At 49.8% G+C, this 21,869-nt stretch overlaps 2 protein-coding genes and 1 long non-coding RNA gene across 4 annotated transcripts in view; 2 read left to right on the plus strand and 1 right to left on the minus strand.

Annotated features, from left to right (window-relative positions):
- The window catches only part of LOC147029320 (metalloreductase STEAP2-like), a 42,240-nt gene extending 25,534 nt beyond the window's left edge, over positions 1-16,706 (minus strand). Inside the window, exon 1 of the mRNA XM_085872286.1 lies at positions 16,093-16,706. Coding sequence (XP_085728412.1) covers positions 16,093-16,608 — 516 coding nt within the window. The 5' untranslated portion in view covers positions 16,609-16,706. The remainder of the gene's footprint in view (positions 1-16,092) is intronic.
- LOC147029318 (uncharacterized) overlaps positions 1-20,620 on the plus strand; it is a 152,205-nt gene extending 131,585 nt beyond the window's left edge. Inside the window, exons 5-6 of one of the 2 annotated variants that reach the window (XR_015055861.1) lie at positions 17,134-17,345; positions 17,545-20,620. This is a non-coding gene — a long non-coding RNA (uncharacterized LOC147029318). Of the gene's footprint in view, positions 1-17,133 lie in introns of both variants that reach the window. The other variant, XR_015055860.1, reaches the window with a different exon arrangement.
- On the plus strand, positions 14,309-16,031 carry LOC147029321 (uncharacterized; the record flags this gene model as incomplete). The annotated part of the gene is made up of 2 exons (XM_085872004.1): positions 14,309-15,308; positions 16,012-16,031. Coding segments are annotated over 2 exons (1,020 nt in total), but the record flags the coding sequence as incomplete, so codon positions are not given.
- Positions 20,621-21,869: the final 1,249 nt, after the last annotated feature.

Consider the following 21,869-nt stretch of genomic DNA (forward strand, 5'->3'; position numbering starts at 1 on the left):
TAGTAACATACACAGAACGTTTCGATAACTTATCGATAACATACCAACGAATGCTTCGCGTGTTGTCAGCGTTCACAACGTATGCCCAACGATAGTCTAACGTATGCATAGCGTGCGGCAGCATATCGCCGACGATCACGTGGCGTAGGCTATTAATAGGCTGCCGCTCAATGATTTAAATCATAACCGCACTAGACATCGAAGTGTCAACATCACCATCATGCCCTGTCACACATTGATATGATGTTTTAGCCAGCGTTTGCCGACATATGAAAAATTTGCCGAATACGCTGGCACATGACGAATACGTTATGGGTAAGTTCTGTATACGTTAAGAGCACGCTAAAGCACGCTGGCATACGTCGTAGTACGCCGAGCGTCGTCGTATGCCAGCGTATGACGCACACGTTCCGCATACGCTGGCCATAAGTTGTAGGCACGTTATGCGATTGTTGACACATGTCGACACACCGTTACTTGTAAGTTACTCATAAGTCGAAACACGTCGAGGTAATGTTTAGCGTACCCGAAACTTATTTCTAACCTATGAGTAACATGCAAAAATTTGAGGACAACCCAAAAGTACAACGTTAAAAGCCAGCGTACTACGACGTATGGCAGTGTTTTTCAGCGTGCTCTTAACGTATACAAAACATACCTATAACATATTCTATGTGTGCCAGCGTTTTAGACAAATTTTTCATAAATCGGCATACGCTGGCTAAATCGTCAAGGTGTGACAGCGGCTTAAGGTATGCATAGCGCGCGGCAGCGTATCGCCGACGATCACGCGGCGTGGCCTATTAATAGGCTGCCACTCAACAATTTAAATAGCTGCCGCTCGACTATTTCAATGTGTGCTGCTGTTCGACGATTTTAATCATAACCAAGCAAGACATCGACGTGTCAACATCATCGTCATGCCGAAGAAAACTTCGAAGAATGCTACCAAGAAGTCTCCTGGCCGTGGACGCGGACGCAAGGAAGATCCATCATCACCCACACCCTCCCCATCACGCTCACCTACGACTACTGACACGGACCTACTACTACTACTACTACTACTACTGACACGCTCACCTACTACTACTACTACTACTACTACTGATACTACTGACATGGACATCCACTCACCATGGAGTCTGAAACACTGACGGGTTCCTCCTGTGAAGCCCATTTTTATATACCAATTCCCCTAAACACTGCCAATACGCCATTATACGGTAGCTGCAAGTTAGAAACACGTTCAGTAAGTTCTGTGGTCGTCCGGAAGACGTCAATCAAATACGTCTACATACGTCAATATGTGTTAGAGATACGTTACACATAGGTTCAACGCACGTTACTCATAGGTTAGAAATAAGTTTCGGATACGCTAAACATTACCTCGACGTGTTTAGACTCATGAGTAAAGGCCCAGTCACACCCTGATGTTTTAGCCAGCTTTTGCCGATTTTTGGAAAATTTGTGTAAAACGCTGGTACACGTCGAATACGTTTTGGGTAAGTTTGGATAACATTGAGAGCACGCTGAAAAGCACTGCCATACGTCGTTGTACGCTGGCTTTAAACGTTGTACTTTGCGGTTGTCCTCAAATTTTCCATGCTTGAAATTTTAAGACTTCTGCCAGCGTATGACTCACACGTTCCGCATAACGCTGGCCATAAGTTGTAGGCACGTCACGCGATCGTTGACACACGTTACTTGTAAGTTACTCATAAGTCGAAACACGTAGAGGTAATGTTTAGCGTACCCGAAACTTATTTTTAACCTATGAGTAACGTGTTGTACTCACGTTATGCGATCGGTGACACACATCGACACATGTTACTTGTAAGGTGCTCATAAGTCGAAACACATCAAGGTAATGGTTAGCATCAGTGTTCCAGACTCCCTGGTTTTATTTTTTTTTTTTCCTTCCTTCGGTATGATGGTGATTTTGACACTTCGATTTCTAGTGCGGTTATAATATAATATAATTAATGGGCTGCCGCTCAACAATTTAAATCATAACCACACTGTACACTGAACACCGTCATACCGAAGAAAAAAAAAAAACCGGGAGTCTGGAACACTGACGCTAAACATTACCTTGACGTGTTTCGACTTGTGAGTACCTTTCAAGTAACGTGTGTCGATGTGTGTCAACGATCGCAAAACGTGCCTACAACTTATTCCCATCGCATGCGGAACGTGTGTCATACGGCAAGTACGTCGTAAAATTTTCAACATGTTTAAAATTACAAGACGTAGTCCACTTACTATGACGTATGATAGCGTACTTTAGCGTTCTATTCACGCATACCAAACTTACCCATACCGTATTTGACGTGCGCCATCGTTTTAGACGCATTTTTCAGAGGTCGGCATACACTGGCAAGATCGCCAAGGTGTGACTGCGATGTTGACACTTCCATTTCTGCGGCGGTTATGATTTGAATCGTTGTGCGGCAGCCTTTTCATAACCTACGCCACGTCATCGTCGGCGATGCGTGCAGCGCGCTTTGCCTAAGTTAGACTATCGTTGGGCATAGGTTGTGAAGGCCGACAACAGGTTCAGCATTCGTTGGTATAAATTATCTATAACACAACAAATCGTTCTGTGTCCGTTACTTATACGTTATGCATAAGACCAAGTCGTTATGAATACGTCCGAATCTTTAAAAAAAACATCAAAAGTTCAACGTAAGCCAGCGTTTTACATACATTTTAAAACGTTGCCATTGCTGGCTAAAACGTCAAGGTGTGACCGGCCCTTAACTTACAAGTAACATGTATCGATGTGTGTCAACGATCGCATAACGTGCCTACAACTTATGGCCAGCGTATGCGGAACGTGTGCGTTATACGCTGGCATACATCGAAAAATTTTGAGCATGCTTAAAATTTGTCGACGAGCTCGGCGTACTACGACGTATGCCAGCATGCTTCAGCGTGCTCTTAACGTATACCAAACTTACCCATAACGTATTCGACGTGTGCCAGCGTTTTAGACAAATTTTTCATACGTCCGCATACGCTGGCTAAAACGTCAAGGTGTGACAGGGCCTTCAGGGTGGTGATCAAGAACCCAATGGCCACTCTGACAGGACTACAGAGTTCCTTGGCTAAGATGGGAAAACGTGCCGGAAGATGCAGCACTTCTCAAATTAAGGCTTAATCAGAGAGTGGCCAGACGGAAGTCACTCCTGAGAAAAGGCACGCCTGACATTTTTGAAAAAGCACGAAGATTGAACTCTTTAGTCTGAATGCAAACTGCTATGTCTGGCAGAAACCAAGCACAGCTCATCACCCATCCAACACCATCCCTACCATCAAACATGGTGGTGTGGCAGCATCATGCTATGGGGATACTTTTCAGCGGCAGGGACTGGGAGACTTGTAAGGATAGAGGGAACAATGAATGGGGCCAAATCCAGCAAATCCTTGAGGAGAACCTGCTTCAGAGTGCAAAAGACCTCAGACTGCGACAAAGATTTACATTCATTCAACAGGACAATGACCCCAAGCATACAGCCAAAGCAACACTGGAATGGCTTCAGAACAAGAATGTGATGACAGGTTCTGCATGTGACTAGCAGCTTCATTGAGTGGCTCAGCCAAAGCCCAGACTTGAATCCCATTGAGAATCTGTTGAAAGACGTGAAGATCGATGTTCACTGACACTCTCCATCCAACTTGACAGAGCTTGAGCAAATCTGCAAGGAAGAATGGGAGAAAATCCCCATATCCAGATGTGCAAAGCTGATGCAGACATTCCTAAGAAGACTCGAAGCTGTAATCGCTCCCAAAGGCACTTCTACAAAGTATCGATTCAGGGCGTTGAATACTTATGGATGCAAGACATTTCAGCTTTTAATTTTAAATTGAGTTATAAACATTTCTAAAAACATGTTTTCACTTTCTCATTATGGGGTATTTTGTGTTGATCAGTGAGAAAAAATTCAAACTTTCTCCATTTTAAATTCAGGCTTTAACACAATAAAATGTGAAAAAGTCGAGGCGTGTCACGAATACTTTCTGAAGATACTGTTAAGTTACATACCATAGTGAGTGAATGTGTAGGATTAGTGCAGTGACGCACTAGACGAGGAATTGAATGCTGATTGTGTTGTTGAATTTAGATTTTCTTGTGCTTGCAGGATCTCAGATGAGGGAGGGGGGTTGCACTGTTTTATAAATGGGGTCATGCTCCTCCTGAGCACATTTTTGAAGAGGTTGAGGGGGGGGGAAGTGGGGGTAGTGATGTGGAAATAACACACAGTGGGATAAAGATGCTCAATATAGCGTCGAGTTATTTCCCTAAATTGTGTGTCTGGAATAAGAGTGAAAAAAATGAATGTGTTATCAGACATGCGGCGCCTTTATGTTAAAGATAGAGATGTCAACCTCCCCTATTGTCTGTTTCTAAAACCGCAATCCTTTTTGACCTATTTATTTGGTGTTTTACCCTGTGGACTCCCTCGTTTATGGTTCTTTGATGCGTCTTTGAGGCCTGGACGCCACACTTTTGGAGGGAAAACAGATGTGTGCCATCCATCATGCTAATTACATCAGAGTTGTTTGAATGACAGGTCTCGATGGATCTCTCCTTCCCCAGACTGCACCCTGAACCAAAACGTGAACGAGAGGGGAGGGGTGATGCACTTCAGGGCTGAGAGTGGGGGCCAGAGACTTCAAAAGGCCACACAGCAAGGGGGTGAGAGAGAGTTTCCTGGAATTGGATGCAAAGACGGGTTTCTTTCTGGGAACCGGCTGAACGGCATTCTCAGAATAGACTGCTGTCATTTTGCCAGGCTGTCCAACACCATGCCCCCACTCAGCCAGGTTGTCCTGCTACACCATGCCCCCACTCAGCCAGGCTGTCCAACACCACGCCCACACTCAGCCAGGCTGTCCAACACCATGCCCCCACTCAGCCAGGCTGTCCAACACCACGCCCACACTCAGCCAGGCTGTCCAACACCACGCCCCCACTCAGCCAGGCTGTCCAACACCATGCCCCCACTCAGCCAGGTTGTCCTGCTACACCATGCCCCCACTCAGCCAGGCTGTCCAACACCATGCCCCCACTCAGCCAGGCTGTCCAACACCATGCCCCCACTCAGCCAGGTTGTCCTGCTACACCATGCCCCCACTCAGCCAGGCTGTCCAACACCACGCCCACACTCAGCCAGGCTGTCCAACACCACGCCCACACTCAGCCAGGCTGTCCAACACCACGCCCACACTCAGCCAGGCTGTCCAACACCATGCCCACACTCAGCCAGGCTGTCCAACACCACGCCCACACTCAGCCAGGCTGTCCAACACCACGCCCCCACTCAGCCAGGCTGTCCAACACCACGCCCCCACTCAGCCAGGCTGTCCAACACCACGCGGGCACTCAGCCAGGCTGTCCAACACCACGCCCCACTCAGCCAGGCTGTCCAACACCACGCCCCACTCAGCCAGGCTGTCCAACACCACGCCCCACTCAGCCACGCTGTCCAACACCACGCCCCACTCAGCCAGGCTGTCAAACACCACGCCCCACTCAGCCAGGCTGTCCAACACCACGCCCCACTCAGCCAGGCTGTCCAACACCACGCCCCACTCAGCCAGGCTGTCCAACACCACGCCCCCACTCAGCCAGGCTGTCCAACACCACGCCCCCACTCAGCCAGGCTGTCCAACACCACGCTCTCACTCAGCCCGGCTGTCCAACACCACGCCCCCACTCAGCCAGGCTGTCCAACACCATGCCCCCACTCAGCCAGGCTGTCCTGCTACACCACGCCCCCACTCAGCCAGGCTGTCCTGCTGCACCATGCCTCCACTCAGCCATCCACGTCTCCACTCAGCCAGCCACGCCTCTCACCATAATCCTGTCCGTGTGCTCCCAAGGCCCGTGATGGCGTGCTGACCGAAGAGTGAGGGTACCGACCTGCATTTTGATAAGCTGTTCCATGCCAGCACGAATTGGGTATTTCCGTCTCGTCTGTCTCTGTCTGCCTATCTCTCCTGTGGTGAGCCTGATCAGGCCCAAAGGAATAGGATATTTAAGGAATCCTGTTCGTTCTTCATACCGATGGTGTGTATGGTTCCGTAGTTGGGTAAGGATTTTTTTTATCGAGTGCTCATTGTTTACTTATTACATCTGTGCTTTTGCCTGTCTTTCTTTTTAAGTAAACCTGACTTGCTCTTGGGTAAATTCTGATTGTTGTGGTTCTCTTGAGAAGGCCAGTTAACACCCTCTTAGACGGTAATTGGTTGCGGCAATCAACACAGCACCCCCCGGTGAGCTCCATCCATATCCGGCTCATTCAGTCCAATTTGTAGGGGGTAGTGGTGCTTAAATAGCGTAGAGTTTGGTTGGCTCGACAGGTCCAACGGAGAAGATGGTTGAAACCAAATATATCACCAGGTGCCGTATCACCCTCCCCAGAACCGCCGATTCAACTGGTCTCTGCAGTTGTGATTAAAACTAGTTGGACTCGTACCGGGCAACTGGAGAGTGATGTACAATGAAACGTATAGACAGAATCAGTGCAGTTTTTAAGCAGAATCAACAGCGATATCACCAGGTCCCATTGCATGAAAGTAAGAAGAGAGTTCAAACAGTAATAATGTTACGAATCTGGAAACCATTCACATTCACACATATAGTTGACCCAAAGTTTAGTTATTTCGTTAAGTAGATGTGGATAGTTAGAATGCCTCAGGTCAGGTCAGGTATGGGAGCATGTGCCAGAACAGCGCGTCGCTGCGTCCACTTTCCGCCGGTACTCCAGGGGCCTCCGTCTGGCCATCCCCCAGGCAGATGCCAGGCCCATCCCCATCTCCTTGAGATGATGGTCAACCTGCTGCAACCATGAGGCACGTGGTCGGCCCACTGGCCTCCTCCACTCATGAGACTCCCTCGCTGAGAGAATCTGGTGAGCAGGATCAGCGTCAGGAAAACGAGCCACATGTCCATACAGCCGCAGCTGACGCTCACGGACTATGCAGGTAACAAATCTCATCCGAGTCTCTCTCAGCAACCGCTCGTTGGACACAAAATCCGACCAGCGATAGCCAAGGATTCTCCGAAGAGACCTGGTACCAAAGGAATTAAGTCTCCGTCTCAGATCCTTGGTCAAAGTCCAAGTCTCGCACCCATAGAGCAAGACTGGAAGTACCAAGGACCTGAAGACTCGGACTTTCGTCCTCCCGCACAGGTACCGGCAGCGCCACACCCCATGATCCAGTGAATCCATGACTCCCCAGGCCCGACCCAGACGTCTATTGACCTCCGGCTCACAACCTGCGGAGACATGAATATCACTGCCAAGGTAAGTGAATCTATCCACGACCTCAACATCCTCACCACAAACAGACACAGACAGGACAGCAGCATCCAAGATGTCACCGAAAGCCTGGATCTTTGTTTTGACCCAAGAAATCCGTAATCCCAACGGCTCCGACTCCTCATTCAGCACCTCGAGGGCCCCCAAGAGGATGTCTAAAGTCTCCGCAAAGATGACTGCATCATCTGCAAAATCAAGGTCCGAGATCTTGACATTGCCAAACGATGCACCGCAACTTGATCTCTCCGACATCCTCCCAAAAATCCAGTCCATACAAGTGCTGAAAAGTGTGGGGGCAAGTACACATCCCTGACGAACTCCAGTAACAACTGGAAATAAGTCAGAGGCGGTACCACCACACTTCACAGCACTCTCAGTACCAGAGTAGAGTTCAGACATCAGATCGATCAGTTTCGGTGGCACCCCACGAAGACCAAGAATCCTCCAGAGGACATCCCGATTCACTGAATCGAACGCTTTACAGAGATCAACATAGGCTGCAAGCAGCCCCTGCCGAAACTCTCGTCTGCGTTCAGTGAGGACACGAAGAGCAAGGATACGGTCAATCGTTGACCTCTTTGGTGTAAAGCCTGACTGCTCTGGACGCTGGTGCTCAAGCAGATGGTGGCGAACCCTATCAAGAATTATCCGAGCAAAGACCTTGCCCGGCACTGAGAGCAGCGTCACCCCTCGGTAGTTGTTGCAGTCTTGGCGATCACCCTTCCCTTTCCAGAGAGGGACAACAAGGCCCCTCTTCCAGTCAGTTGGGATGATGCCTGTGTTCCAGGCAGAGCACAAAACTGCATGCAACGACGCGAGTGTAGCATTTCCACCAGCCTTGAGAAGTTCAGCATGGATGCCACAGATCCCTGGAGCTTTGCCCCGTTTCAACTGGTTCACCGCAGCCCGTGTTTCCACAAGCGATGGTGGACCACAGTTGATTCGAGGGTCAGCAACAGGGATTGTAACACCCTTGACGTCCAACTCGACAGCTGGGGGATCAGCCTGGTACAACCGCTCAAAGTAACCGGCCCAGCGGGCCTTCACTTCAGACTCCTCTGTCAAGAGCCTACCACTCTCTGCTCGAACTGCAGTGCTCCGAGGGATGGGCTTGGATGAACGTAATGCGCGAATTCCCCTGTAAGCGGGACGAGAATCACCTGTCCACAGGTGATGCTCTACCCCTCACAGATTCCTCGCACATAGGCCTCCTTGTCCACCCTCAGTGCACGTACAGTTTTACGCCTCAGCTCCCTGAACAGCTCAGCTCTGCCATTCAGCCTGGCCCTGCGACTCTGGTCAATGGTATCCAGTGTCCCTTGAGAGACAAAATTCTTCTTTGCCCTGCGGTGAACTCCAAGGCATCCACCGGCAACATCAAGGACGGTGGTCTTGAAGGTGCTCCACAACTCTTCAGGACCCCCAAAGCACCCAGACCCCCAAGTGTCCACTCAGCCTGTTCGCAAACTCCTCAGCTACTCTCTCATCCCTGAGCTTGGCAACATCCAGCCTAGGCTGGGATGGTACCATTCTCCAGGATTTAAGGTGCAGCTTTAGAGTTGCTACAACAAGCCTGTGGTCAGTATTGAGGAACTGAGCACTCCGGTAGACCCTGCAGTTCTGGATCATCCTCCAACGACCGTCAATGAGGACATGGTCAATCTCCTTTGCCACACCGCCAGCATTGGAATACCAAGTCCAGCGATGAGCTTGCGGGCGCTGAAACCATGAACCAGCCACCCTAAGTCCATGACTTCTTGCAAAGTCAAGGAACTTAGTGCTATTCTGGTTCATAGTTCCTGACCCATGGGGACCAACACACACCTCATAACCATCCCTATCAGTTCCAGTCGATGCATTGAAATCCCCCAAGACTAGAAGTGTATCTCGTCTGGGGCACTGATCAACCACAGACTCGAGTGTGGCGTAGAATGCATCCTTCACGGTAAGATCACTCGCCTCAGTCGGAGCATAAATAGAGACCAGGGAAATGACACCTAAGGAGTGACGAATCCTTAATCTCATAATACGCTCGTTGACCGGTGTTACCTCAATTATCATTGGGGTCAGCTTATTGGCCACAGCTACAGCAACTCCTTGGGTATGGTAACCATCAGAGCGACCAGACCAATAGTAGGTGTAACCACCCACCATTATCTCGCCGCAATCCGGTCTCCGAACCTCAGAGAGAGCTGCAATCCCGATGTCCAAACGCTTGAGCTCAGATGATAACAGAGACAGGTGATCATCCTCTCTTAGGGATAGGACATTCCAGGCACCCACCCGAAGGGACCGCCTCAGGTTAACCCAAGGAGACCGCCGTCTGGTGGACGACACCTCAGCACCACTCCGACACACTCTCCCGCAATCTGACCCAGGGATGTTACCCCGTGGTTTCCCTCCTATCAAAGATTGGGGGTCCCGAAGGCTTTGCCCCAATCCCATCATCCGGTGAGCTGCCCTGCGAAGGGAAGCTGCACAGGAGGTACTCCCACGGAGTGGGTTTTCAGATTTTTTTGCGTTTTTGCGTTTTGCGGAATGAAGCGTTTTACGGTGGCTGGAGTGCAAATCCTGCCACCAACCTCCTAATAAGAAGTAACCCAACTGCAGGAGGACGTCCGCAGACACAGTTGGGCACTAGATATGGATGGCCGTTGGCTCACAAGGAGCTCCTCCGCCTTTGAATGCCTCCCCTATGTCTAATGGGTTAATTTCATGTGTGCACTGCGAGTTTCTTTCTAGTTAGTTTTCAACATCAATTCCCCTCCACTCCTTCAGCACCATTACGCACGTGTTCGAGGCCACGGACATAGGTGGGGGTGAGATCACCTCAGGGCCGACTCCGCCCCAGCAAGATGGAATGTTCCCCTCGTCCAACGGGGGTGAGATCACCTCAGGGCCGACTCCGCCCCAGCAAGATGGAATGTTCCCCTCGTCCAATCGGGGGTGAGGTCACCTCAGGGCCGACTCTGCCCCAGCAAGATGGAATGTTTGCCTCGTCCAATGAGGGGAGGACACTGATCGCCCGACGCCCCCTGACCAATTCGGAGGTGTGTTACCTCAGAGCGGATCCCTCCACCCACCCGGGGGAGGGATAAGAGGGGTGGCGAGCTGTCTCAGGGCGGTCTGGTCTTTTTCGGGGTTCCTTGGTGGTCGTGTTGGTGCTCCTGGTGGTGGTGGTCGTGGCGGAGGTGTTTCGCGGTGCTCGTGTCGTCGATCGTCATTCGTGGCAGCCAGTATCGCTTGTTGGCTTCTGGGTCGAGGGTTCGAGTCCCACCGTGGTGGGTTGTGTTGGAGCGCTCGAGCTGGGGATCCCCGTTCCCGTCCACAGACTCCAACTCGCATATAAAACCGCACGAGGCGGCCAGGTACCCGGCCAGACTCTGACCCTCAGCTCGCCTTCCATCCTGAGATGAAAGGCCAAATAAAAACTCACGAGGTCCATTTCTTTTTGGGTGTGTGTGTCTGTCTGTGGCCAGTCTGATAAGTAGAAATCGTATAAGTGATTGCCTTTGGACATTTGCCTACATCTATATTCGTGGTTAAGTCTGCTCTGTGTTTCCCTCCCTCTTACATTGTAAGTAAATAACTGTTAAATGTTCCAGTCCGTTGTCTGTGTTTTCCTTCATTGACCCAGTATGGTTTGGGCTTGCGAATTAGGGAGGCCGATTGTGCTGTAAGTTGTTATTTAGGCCAGCGCGGCTTTGGTAATTCCTGCTCTGTTACGCCGGACAGCGGTTATCCTAGTAAGTAACAGCGACTCGGTTCGGACAAAGCCGCCGAGGGTGTGGCTTCTCCGGTAGCTAGACCGTGCGGCTAATTAGGTAAATTGGAATCAGACAAAAAGACCCTAACCGCGCAGTTGAAATATTGGCGTCCACGGTCCATTAAGCGACCCGTCGACATCGGAGTTATCCGGAGTGACGACCTTCAATTCCGGTGTTCGGTGGGAGACGGCCGAACTGCTCCATCTAGCGGTCGTCCTCGCCACCGAACCCAGCACCACAACAATAAGACAGCGATCTTTCAGTGAGAGGTGTTACCCCCACGCACGCGAACCGAAAAACGGGGTTTAGCAATCGGTTCATGTCCGTCCATATGTTCAGTTTATAATCGAGCAACAACTTATTTAAATTGAATGTTGCATTTTGAACATGAAGTGGAAGACAAGCCAGCCGTTTATTTGTACTTTGGTTCTGAATTTTCCCGATCACACATGCGCAGAGAGGAGTGAGATAATATTTTTAATTTGCCTGCCTGGCAGTCAAATGAAGTTGAAAATCCTTACAAACATGAAACTTACTGCTTTTAATTGCATCATAAAGGATACAAATAACAGACATGAATAACTAATGTAACGTGTTAGATAGGATGATGTAATCCATCCACCCATCCATCGGGACCGTACTCCGTGCAGAGCGTTGGTGCTGCCGAAGCAGTCTCCTTGGCTATTCGGAACAATCCTGGACGTGTCGCCACTCCGACACAGGATACCAGGAAGCTGGCACTCATTTTGCCGACCTCGGAAGGATGACAGTCAGAGTCAACCCCACCTGGTATTAATTCAACCGCCAATGATGTAACAGACACCTGGTAAAACGTATAATTAATTAATTTACACACATTTAAACCTCTTTAAACCTTTATTTAAATTGAATGAAGTTCTTGAACACCGAAGAACACAAATCGCCTTCATAATACCTCCAAGAACCACGACATGCAGTACATACCTGTGTATCGATATATATAGCATGAGAGGGCGTGGCAGGTGAGAGGGACAGTAACGGGGTGAACAAGACTCTGCCAATATGGCTGTGTAAGTACAAGACTCAATGTCATCTTGTTATAGTGTATAAGACTGCTTCAGTAGTGCTGAACTTCCAGATTTTAAAAATGATCTTTAATATCATTATTTTATTATAATTGAAGGATACATTAAAAAAATTAGTGAGGCCCCATCTTGAATATTGTGTGCATCTTTGGTCACCACAGCTTAGGCAGGACTTGGCTGCCATCGAGAGGGTTCTGGGTTAGGGTTACTCGATTGATTCCGGGCCGAGCTCGACTCAGCTACGAGGAACAGCTGAAGCTGATGGGGCTTTGTACATTGGAAAGAAGGCAGTTAAGAGGTGATATGATAGAGATGTCAGTGGCGTACCCAGGGGTGTCGAAGAAAGGGGGGGGGGTGTCAGGTGTGTACGCACTTCCCCCCAACAAAAACTCAACATCTATCTATCATTCCAGCAATCTCTGTGTGTGTGTCTGTCTGTCTGTCTGTGAGTGCTGTTTCTCGCCAACCACTGGTCCGATCTAATTGAAACTTGCCAGGTATATTGCTGGGGACCTGAGTATGTGCCTTTTCAAGGTTTGATATTAATCGGACAAGTGGTTCCCAAGTTATGGCCATTTATTTACCAAACCAATGACAGGACACGGTGCTATGACATCACGATTGACGTCACAATTCTTTTTTTTTTTCTGTACATACGGACACGCACGTATGGGCCCACACTAGTTATTTAAAAGCATTATTTTTAGTCAGGTGCCCTAAGGTGAACTCAGGGAAGACGGAAGCCTCCCCCTGGAGGAGAAGGGTGAAAGCTCGCTTGATCTTGATTTTCAGTGCAAATCCACACACACACACACACACACACACACACACACACACACACACACACACACACACACACACACACACACACACACACACACACACACACACACACACACACACACACACACACACACACACACACACACACACACACACACACACACGTAAGATAAAATTCTCGATTTGATGTTTGATGATTCTCGTGTTGATAATTTATCCTTTCGAACGACTGTTTAAAAGGAAGCACATCATGGTTCCTCGCCGCGGATTCCTTTGCTCGTGGAGCAGGCCGTGGTGTAATTCGCCGAAGACGAGTGAAGTGTCATCAAGATGAGTTTTCTAATTTTTACTTCCGCCACCGAAGGTGGAAGGAGGTTATGTTTTCACCCCTTTTTGTCTGTTTATGTGCACGATATCTCAAAAAGTCGTGGACGGATTCAGACGAAACTTGGTGGACAGGATGAGTGTGCGACGAGGAAGAATTGATTCAATTTCGGTGAAGATCCGGATCTGAGGATTATTTAATTTTGTATCCGATTCTTCATCATTGAGAGAGAGGGTCAAAAAGGATATATAGCACGATGTCTCAAAAATGTATTGGGCCAGATATGTTCTCGTGGATCAGGCATTGCGTGGCGGAGGTACGCGCTCTACCGAGCGCCCTTCTAGTTTTAAGTGTGCTCACACAGGATTCCTGAATAAATTTCCTTTATGATAATGTATTCGGTATATCGACGATGTTTGGATTTAAATTCATGAATTACTACTTTTGAGGATGTACCGAGGTGAATTTGAAATGACTTGCGATTCTTAGACTGCTTTTTTTTTCTTAATGTAACACACATTGGAATTTTGTCTGTCGGAATGATGATCTCACTAATCATGTCACAAACGTGGGCAAAATGGCTTCAAGTTTTTGCATTTCAATTTGGAACCTTGAAATGCATCCCATCATGGGCACAATGGCGCTGCACCGTCATGCTCTCAGCGGTCCAACTTGTTCTCACTTAACACCATCGCCCCCTCCCACCCCCATCGAAAATCCTGCGTACGGGCCGGGGTGTTTCAGATTATCCAGGGTATTGACAAAATAACTGGAGAATGGTTCAGCACAACAGAGAGTGATTGCACCAGAGGTAAATAGGAATCAAGACTTCAGTAAGGGTTCGGGTCTTGTACTCCAAGATGGCGGATCACAGATGTGGTGACGTCACACGCACACTGGTGTGTCGTTTCCTGTTTCATTCTCTTTGCCGTGTACATTTTTCTGGTAGCGAATTGATGTTTTTTTTTGTTGTTTTTTTCTCATTTATTATATTTCAGGATTATTAATTTCTCGTTTCAACAAATCGAAATATAAATCACATGTCGTACTCTTCATGGATCCCGTAAGTTGTGCAGCGAATCTGATAAACGCGCTTCATCGGTCACGGATCATGGCGTTCGCTGTCCGTTTACAGGTTTCCCTCGGGCCAGCGGTCACTCACTCGGTCATTCACTCACTCACTCGGTTACTCTCTCACTCAGTCAGTCACTCACTCACTCGGTCACTCTCTCGGTCACTCACTCACTCGGTCACTCAGTCACTCACTCGGTCACCCTCACTCACTCGATCACTCACTCACTCGGTCACTCACTCACTTCGTCACTCACTCACTCGGTCACTCACTCACTCACTCGGTCACTCACTCACTCACTCGGTCACTCACTCACTCACTCGGTCACTCACTCACTCACTTCGTCACTCACTCACTCACTTGGTCACTCACTTCGTCACTCACTCACTCACTTGGTCACTCACTCGGTCACTCTCACTCACTCGGTTACTCTCTCACTCAGTCACTCACTCACTCGGTCACTCTCTCGGTCACTCACTCACTCGGTCACTCAGTCACTCACTCGGTCACTCACTCACTCGGTCACTCACTTCGTCACTCACTCACTCGGTCACTCACTCACTCACTTGGTCACTCACTCGGTCACTCACTCTCACTCGGTCACTCACTCTCACTCGGTCACTCACTCACTCGGTCACTCACTTACTCGGTCACTCTCACTTACTCGGTCACTCAGTCACTCACTCGGTCACTCACTCACTCAGTCACTCTCACTTACTCGGTCACTCAGTCACTCACTCAGTCACTCACTCAGTCACTCACTCACTCAGTCACTCACTCAGTCACTCACTCAGTCACTCACTCACTCAGTCACTCACTCAGTCACTCACTCACTCACTCACTCAGTCACTCACTCAGTCACTCACTCGGTCACACTCGGTCACTCACTCACTCACTCGGTCACTCACTCACTCACTCTCACTCGGTCACTCACTCACTCACTCTCACTCGGTCACTCTCACTCACTCGGTCACTCTCACTTACTCGGTCACTCAGTCACTCACTCACTCGGTCACTCACTCGGTCACTCGCTCGGTCGCTCGGTCACTCACTCGGTCACTCGCTCGGTCACTCGGTCACTCGCTCGGTCACTCACTCAGTCACTCACTCACTCAGTCACTCACTCACTCACTCACTCAGTCACTCACTCACTCACTCAGTCACTCACTCACTCACTCAGTCACTCACTCACTCAGTCACTCACTCAGTCACTCACTCACTTACTCACTCGGTCACTCACTCAGTCACTCACTCGGTCACACTCGGTCACTCACTCACTCACTCGGTCACTCACTCACTCACTCGGTCACTCACTCACTCACTCTCACTCGGTCACTCTCACTCACTCGGTCACTCTCACTTACTCGGTCACTCAGTCACTCACTCACTCGGTCACTCACTCGGTCACTCACTCGGTCACTCGCTCGGTCACTCGGTCACTCGCTCGGTCACTCGCTCGGTCACTCACTCGGTCACTCACTCACTCGGTCACTCACTTACTCACTCGGTCACTCACTCACTCACTCGGTCACTCACTCACTTACTCACTCGGTCACTCACTCACTCGGTCACTCACTCGGTCACTCACTCACTCACTCGGTCACTCACTCACTTACTCACTCGGTCACTCACTCACTCGCATGTAGAAAATTGTGCCACCTCTCGCTCCCAGACGCCGAATTTAAACATTAACAGGTATCCGGCAGGTGAGACCAGGTGGTGGCGGTGCCGCGCGAACCCCACGTGATCTCACGTGTCTGCTGGCGTCACGTGGGCCGTGCTGAAGGGACCACGCGGACAGGGTGTTGAAGGCTTTCACGACGCGCGCTTCAGGTAGAATGTCGGCGAGCACGTGCGCGTTGCTCGGCCCGGGATCCCCGCGGCGATCTCGGTTGCTCACGTCCACCACGACCTTCCCGCGCAGCGCCTCCGCGAGCGGCACGAGCGTGTTGAAATGGTCGCGCGGCACCGCCACGAGCACGAGGCGGGCCGCGCCGCCCGCCGCTCCCTCCCGCGTCGTCACGTCCACTTGCGGCGGGAACAGGGCCGCGGCGGCGCTCGGCAGGCGGCTGCCCACCACGACGGGGTGGCCCGCCGTGAGCAGGCGTCCGGCGAGCGAGCGCGCGAAGTCTCCGCCGCCCAGCACGGCCACCGGACGACGTGGCTCCCGTCGCTCTGCCCATCCCGGGTGTTGTGGAGAGATCGGAGCGAGGCTGCGGTTCCCGAGCAGAGGCGACTCGCATCTCCCGGAGTCGGCGTGGCCCGTCATGCCGACGCCGCTCAACACGACTGCCTGTCCTCCTCGATGGGAATCATCCGACGCCTCTGCCCGGGAAAACCCGCGCTTGCGCAAACCGACTGGGACACCATTTCAAATTGTTATTCCACATGACGCGCTGCTAATCTTCTTCTTCATCGATGTCGATGCTGCACGTCGAATCAACACTTGATGTCTACATATTACGTACGCAAAGGGGGGGGGAGTGCGATGGGTTTGAAGGACGTTTGTAAGTTTGAAGGATTGTGGGTAAAATACCTGTGGGAGTTCGGGAGAAGGTGGAGAAAAGAAGCCGGCTGGGTGGAAGGTGCGAGCAAGTAAAGAAATTCCACCATTTATAGTCGTACGTCATAAGTAGACAACACTGAAGATGCGATACTTTCACCATGGACCTTCAATATCGTCCTGAAGTGTTGATTAACGTTGGGAGAAAGAGCTCGGTAAACCTGGCCGAGTCATCTTTGTGACCCCCCTTTTTTTTGTCATTTTCTACATTTATTGTATTTCATTTTTCAGTCCGAAGGGCGAAAAAACCGAAACCGTCGAACACCAATCGATGGCAAAGCTGATTATCTCGGGCGAGCTGCAAACTGCCATCCTGGTGTCCCGCAGGCCGGGCGAGCCCATCAATACGTGAGCAGTCACTCGGATGGACGTGAAAACTGGGTGTCCCATCTGCCACCATGAGTTGGTGGACGTCAAGCATCCCACGGCGTCCTTCACAAAGAGTAGGCGAGCCATCGCCGGCACAGAAAACAAATTACAAGTTGCTGCTCAAACCTTCGATGGCCTAAAAGTCTGTTCACCGTTACCCAGTGAAGCATTCCTTGTTGAACTCGTTTAATATCCAGGTTTTATGGTGCACTACAGTACTTTTACAGTCATTAATCAGTCATTGTGTCTGTGTGCGCTTTCTCACTCTCACAGCACCACTCAATTTGTCCCGAGTCCTCCGAGGAACCTGTTGGAGTCACCTGTGTGAAAGACTGCAGCGCGCATTTCTTCAATCGTCCCATTCTGGGTTGTCCACACCTTCGGACCGACCGCACCGACTTGTCTGGACTCGTTACATCTGGACGATGTGGTGGCCGTAGTTGAGCAGCTGGTGATGTTGCTGATCCGCATCCAATCCATCGTTGAGGGAACATTTCATCGAGATAGTCCCGAACATGCAACGCAAAATGTGCAGGTGCGCTATCTTGTTGGAAGCAGACACTTTCAGTTATTACAGCAGTAACTGGTCGTGCTACCAGCCAGTTTATTAACGTGGGCTCATAAGCTATCAACAAATAGGGACCAAATAAATGTCTTCAGTGAGATCATTCCTGAGCATGTCATCCATCACACGTGGAGCATGATGCGCCTCCAATTCCAACGTGAAATGTGCATTTCCCCTTCGGCCGGAACACATTTTATTCGTGCCTTCAGCTTCCCTAGATGGCATGCTCATCCGAAAGCAACACTGTTCCTCGACGTGGCAGTCGTGAGGGTGTCAAGATGGACACTTAGCAGTGGTCAAGTGATTTACAGGCCACCCTGTACAAAGGGCATTGCATCAGTGGCACAGCTGCGCCTCCTGCAGCAATTCATGCTACTCGCAGCCTCGCAAGAAGAAGGAAAAGGAAGAAGATCCTGGAATTGAAGGTTGGGGCAGGTTATAGGGATGAGAAATGGTGAGGAAGAGAGTAATGATCGAGGATCTGGGATGGGTAAGAAAGGTGGAGGAACAAGTGTCGGGATGTGGAGGTGTGGAGAGAGACATTAATGGCCAGTGAGTGAGTCGGTGGGAGAGAAGTGTGAGGATCAGGTAGATGAGAGGTGTCACGTTAACGGGAAGAGAAACACTGTGTTCCCATACCAGGAGGGAAAACCCACATGAAGGGAAAAGGCATTTCAATTTATTTTTATTTTCTCTGAAACGCTCATACCCTCCGCCCCCCCCCACCCTGGCCCACTTACTCTCCTACCCCCCCCTCCCCCACCCTGGCCCACTTACTCTCCTACCCCCTCCCCCACCCCAGTAATTCTCATGCCCCACCCCTGGGATCTCATGCCCTCCAACTCTCCTACCCCTCCCTTCTCCCCCTACCCACTGAGCAACACCGGGTATCCCTGCGAGTCATATTATTATTTAATCTGTTGGACATTGTATCAATCATTATAACTACTAACTACTACTGGACAAAAACCATGCCACTGTGTGGGGGGTAGCCGTATTAGTTTTCCCTCTCTTCACCCCTCTACCCTCTATCCTGAGCTTCCTCTCTCTGCACCCCCACCTCATGTCCTTTTCCCACTCATATTTAAAATCTTTGTCAATATTGTTGTGGTTCTGCAAAACCACACGTATCCAAGGCAAAGGCACACAACATACAGCGATCCCGAGGCAGTTATTTCAAGAGTATGTGTATTAGTTCGACCTTTCTATATGTCTAGAGGCTAAAGGGGAAAGATGCGTTGCGTGGGACTCCTTCAGTTAGACTCCTTAAACCTCTTTAATCTTCAACCCTTGCAGTTCTTCCACTCTTTTGCTGCACCCCTTTCTCTCACCCGAAACACTCAAACAAGCTCGCACACAAATCAGTAAAGACTGCCAGTAACGAAGCGAGCGCCTCATTTGCATTTGTGTGCCAATTTTCCATTCAAAACTGTGCGCCAATTGTCAACCGCTATTTCGCCTCATACCTTAATTTAGCTCACCAAACTACACCACACTCACCACAACCGCTTCATACGAGTACTAAAAATCCTCACAACAACCCACGCTCACAATTTCCATCACAAACACAACCATGATTCACAATCTCGTCACAAGGAACTAACACCTCTTGCCCACAATGTCACAACATACTGCTACTTCACTACAAACGACACAACGTGCTCCTGCTACTCCACAATCACCTCAACTGCCACATACTCATCGAACACTTACCACAGCCTCGAAGGACGCTGACGAGACAAAGATGGGGTTATTTTTGGGGCATAACTCAAAGCGCGAACGTGCGCTGGTGCTCGTTTTAGGACTCACGGGTAGCGAAAGGATTTCCCTTAGACCCCATGTCTGAATGAAGGTTAGCGCACGTTCGGGTCCAGAGAGCATCTCCAAAAACCACTGCCCTATGTAAAGGTCAGGAGCTGTTACGCATGCCCCTGTTGGCCGGCAACCATTTTTTTACCCTCAGGGCCTGGTGGGGCATGGCTACAGCTGCTATGGACCAATAGGGGAGCTCAATTTCGTTAGAGCTTCTTTTGATCTGATGTTTGGCTCCTCCCTTCATCCGGGGTTCATAAAAGGGACAAACGCGGCTCATTGAGGGGAAAGTATCGTTGATGACAGTGCTGCAGAGTATCGCTGGGGACAGAGCTGGAGAGATCGCCGAGAGCATCGCAGGAGAGAATATCACCAGATATCGGACCTCGCCGGGCAGACAGGCGGCACAAGGACAAACGTCGAGTCAGCGTGACCAGGCTTGGGGTCACACATTGCTGCTGCGAGCCGAGACTGCTTCCATGTCACTCATTTAGGTTGCGTCCTGCAGCGACACTTACATATACAAACTCTTACACGATTTACTGTGGAATCTTTTCTCTCACGCATCTTTCTTCGACCATCTATCTCTCGTGCACTGTTGATGCAAAAGATCAATTAATGCGGGCAACCCCGACCAACTTTTCTTTTTAAAGCAAAACCCAAGAGCAAACCAAACTGACCTGCACCTCACATTCTTCCTCTTGCTCTACACGGCACACCACGTCACATTACACTTGCACCTCTCAAACACGCACCCCAGACACCCTCGGTATTTCTCCCTCCTCCCCTTTCCTAAGCGTTCTGGGCTGCGCAGGTCCACAGACCATGCCAGGTATTGAGAGGTCGTTAACCATCAACTGTTTCTCTCTCTCTCTCTCTCTCACTCTCACTCTCACTCTCACTCTCACTCTCACTCTCACTCTCACTCTCACTCTCACTCTCACTCTCACTCTCACTCTCACTCTCTCTCTCTCTCTCCCCGTCTCTCTCCCCCTCTGTCTCCCCCTCTCTCTCCCCCTCTCTCTGCGCCTCTCTCTCCCCCTCTCTCTCTCTCTCTCTCTCTCTCTCTCTCTCTCTCTCTCTCTCTCTCTCTCTCTCTCTCTCTCTCTCTCTCTCTCTCTCTCTCTCTCTCTCTCTCTCTCTCTCTCTCTCTCCCTCTCTCTCTCTCTCTGGGCTATCTCTAATTTTGCGTGTGTGTGGGTGTGTGTGTGTGTGTGTGTGTGTGTGTGTGTGTGTGTGTGTGTGAGAGATGGCGCCTGTTGTAGCATAAGTTAAGACTGCATAATAATTTTTCGTATATCTCTCCACTGTGTCTTCTTTTGTAAATGTTGTTTGTCTTTTGCCACACCCCACAAATTCCTTGCTTTTCCTGCTGTACATTTGCAATAAATCCCATTACTGTGCCACGTAACTTTGCTCACTTCTGGTTTAAATAAATGTGTTTGTAGAAATTATCCCAGCTCGTTTTTGTCTTTTCCTCCATTGGTCCAGCATGGCCAACACCGTAGCTTAGCCAGGATGTTATTTCCCAAGAATCTGTTAAATAGCCGGTACGTACTTGGCAGCTCCACCCAGCTGCACCTGATCCTGTACGTAACCTAAATATCGCAAGTACGTACCGAGGGTGCGATTCCCCGATGAGGTCATGTGTCCTAAGGTAAATGGTTGTAAGATAGAGGACCCTAAGTCACGTGGTCAAGTTGCTGGCATTTGTAGTCGATCAGCAACCCACTGCTCCACAAAGTTATTCGTGTGCGACGGCCTGCGATTCCCGGTGAGTCCGGAGAGGAACCCGAGATAGCCCCTCCCTCGTGATTCCACTGTGATGCCGGATCCGCAACAATGTAAAAGACTTTTCATAAATATTCCTTACACCTGATGTTTCTCTCAATAAACGGGATGCAAGATAGTGGGCAGCCTTGGTAAACACCAATATAGCACCGTATCCAATTCCTTTGCCCAGTTCTTGGTTTTCACACATATAAACAGCTCATCATGGTACGTGAACATGATCTTCCTGATGTGAGCTGGAATATGATACCACTCAAGTGCAAACTGTATGAGCTAACATGGCACAGTTAGTGCCATATGCATTTTGTAAGTCAAGCCGGGTTGTCGTTATTGGTTTTCCATTGTTTTTGGTGTCTAGGAGCATTTCATTTAGTACCTCCGTATGTAGTACAAAGCCTGAGTCCCCCCACCCATGAAACCCTTCTGAATA

Source organism: Eptatretus burgeri, chromosome 3 (assembly GCF_056783735.1).
Source record: "Eptatretus burgeri isolate ZD-2024b chromosome 3, Ebu_testis_v1, whole genome shotgun sequence".
NCBI lineage: Eukaryota > Metazoa > Chordata > Myxini > Myxiniformes > Myxinidae > Eptatretus > Eptatretus burgeri.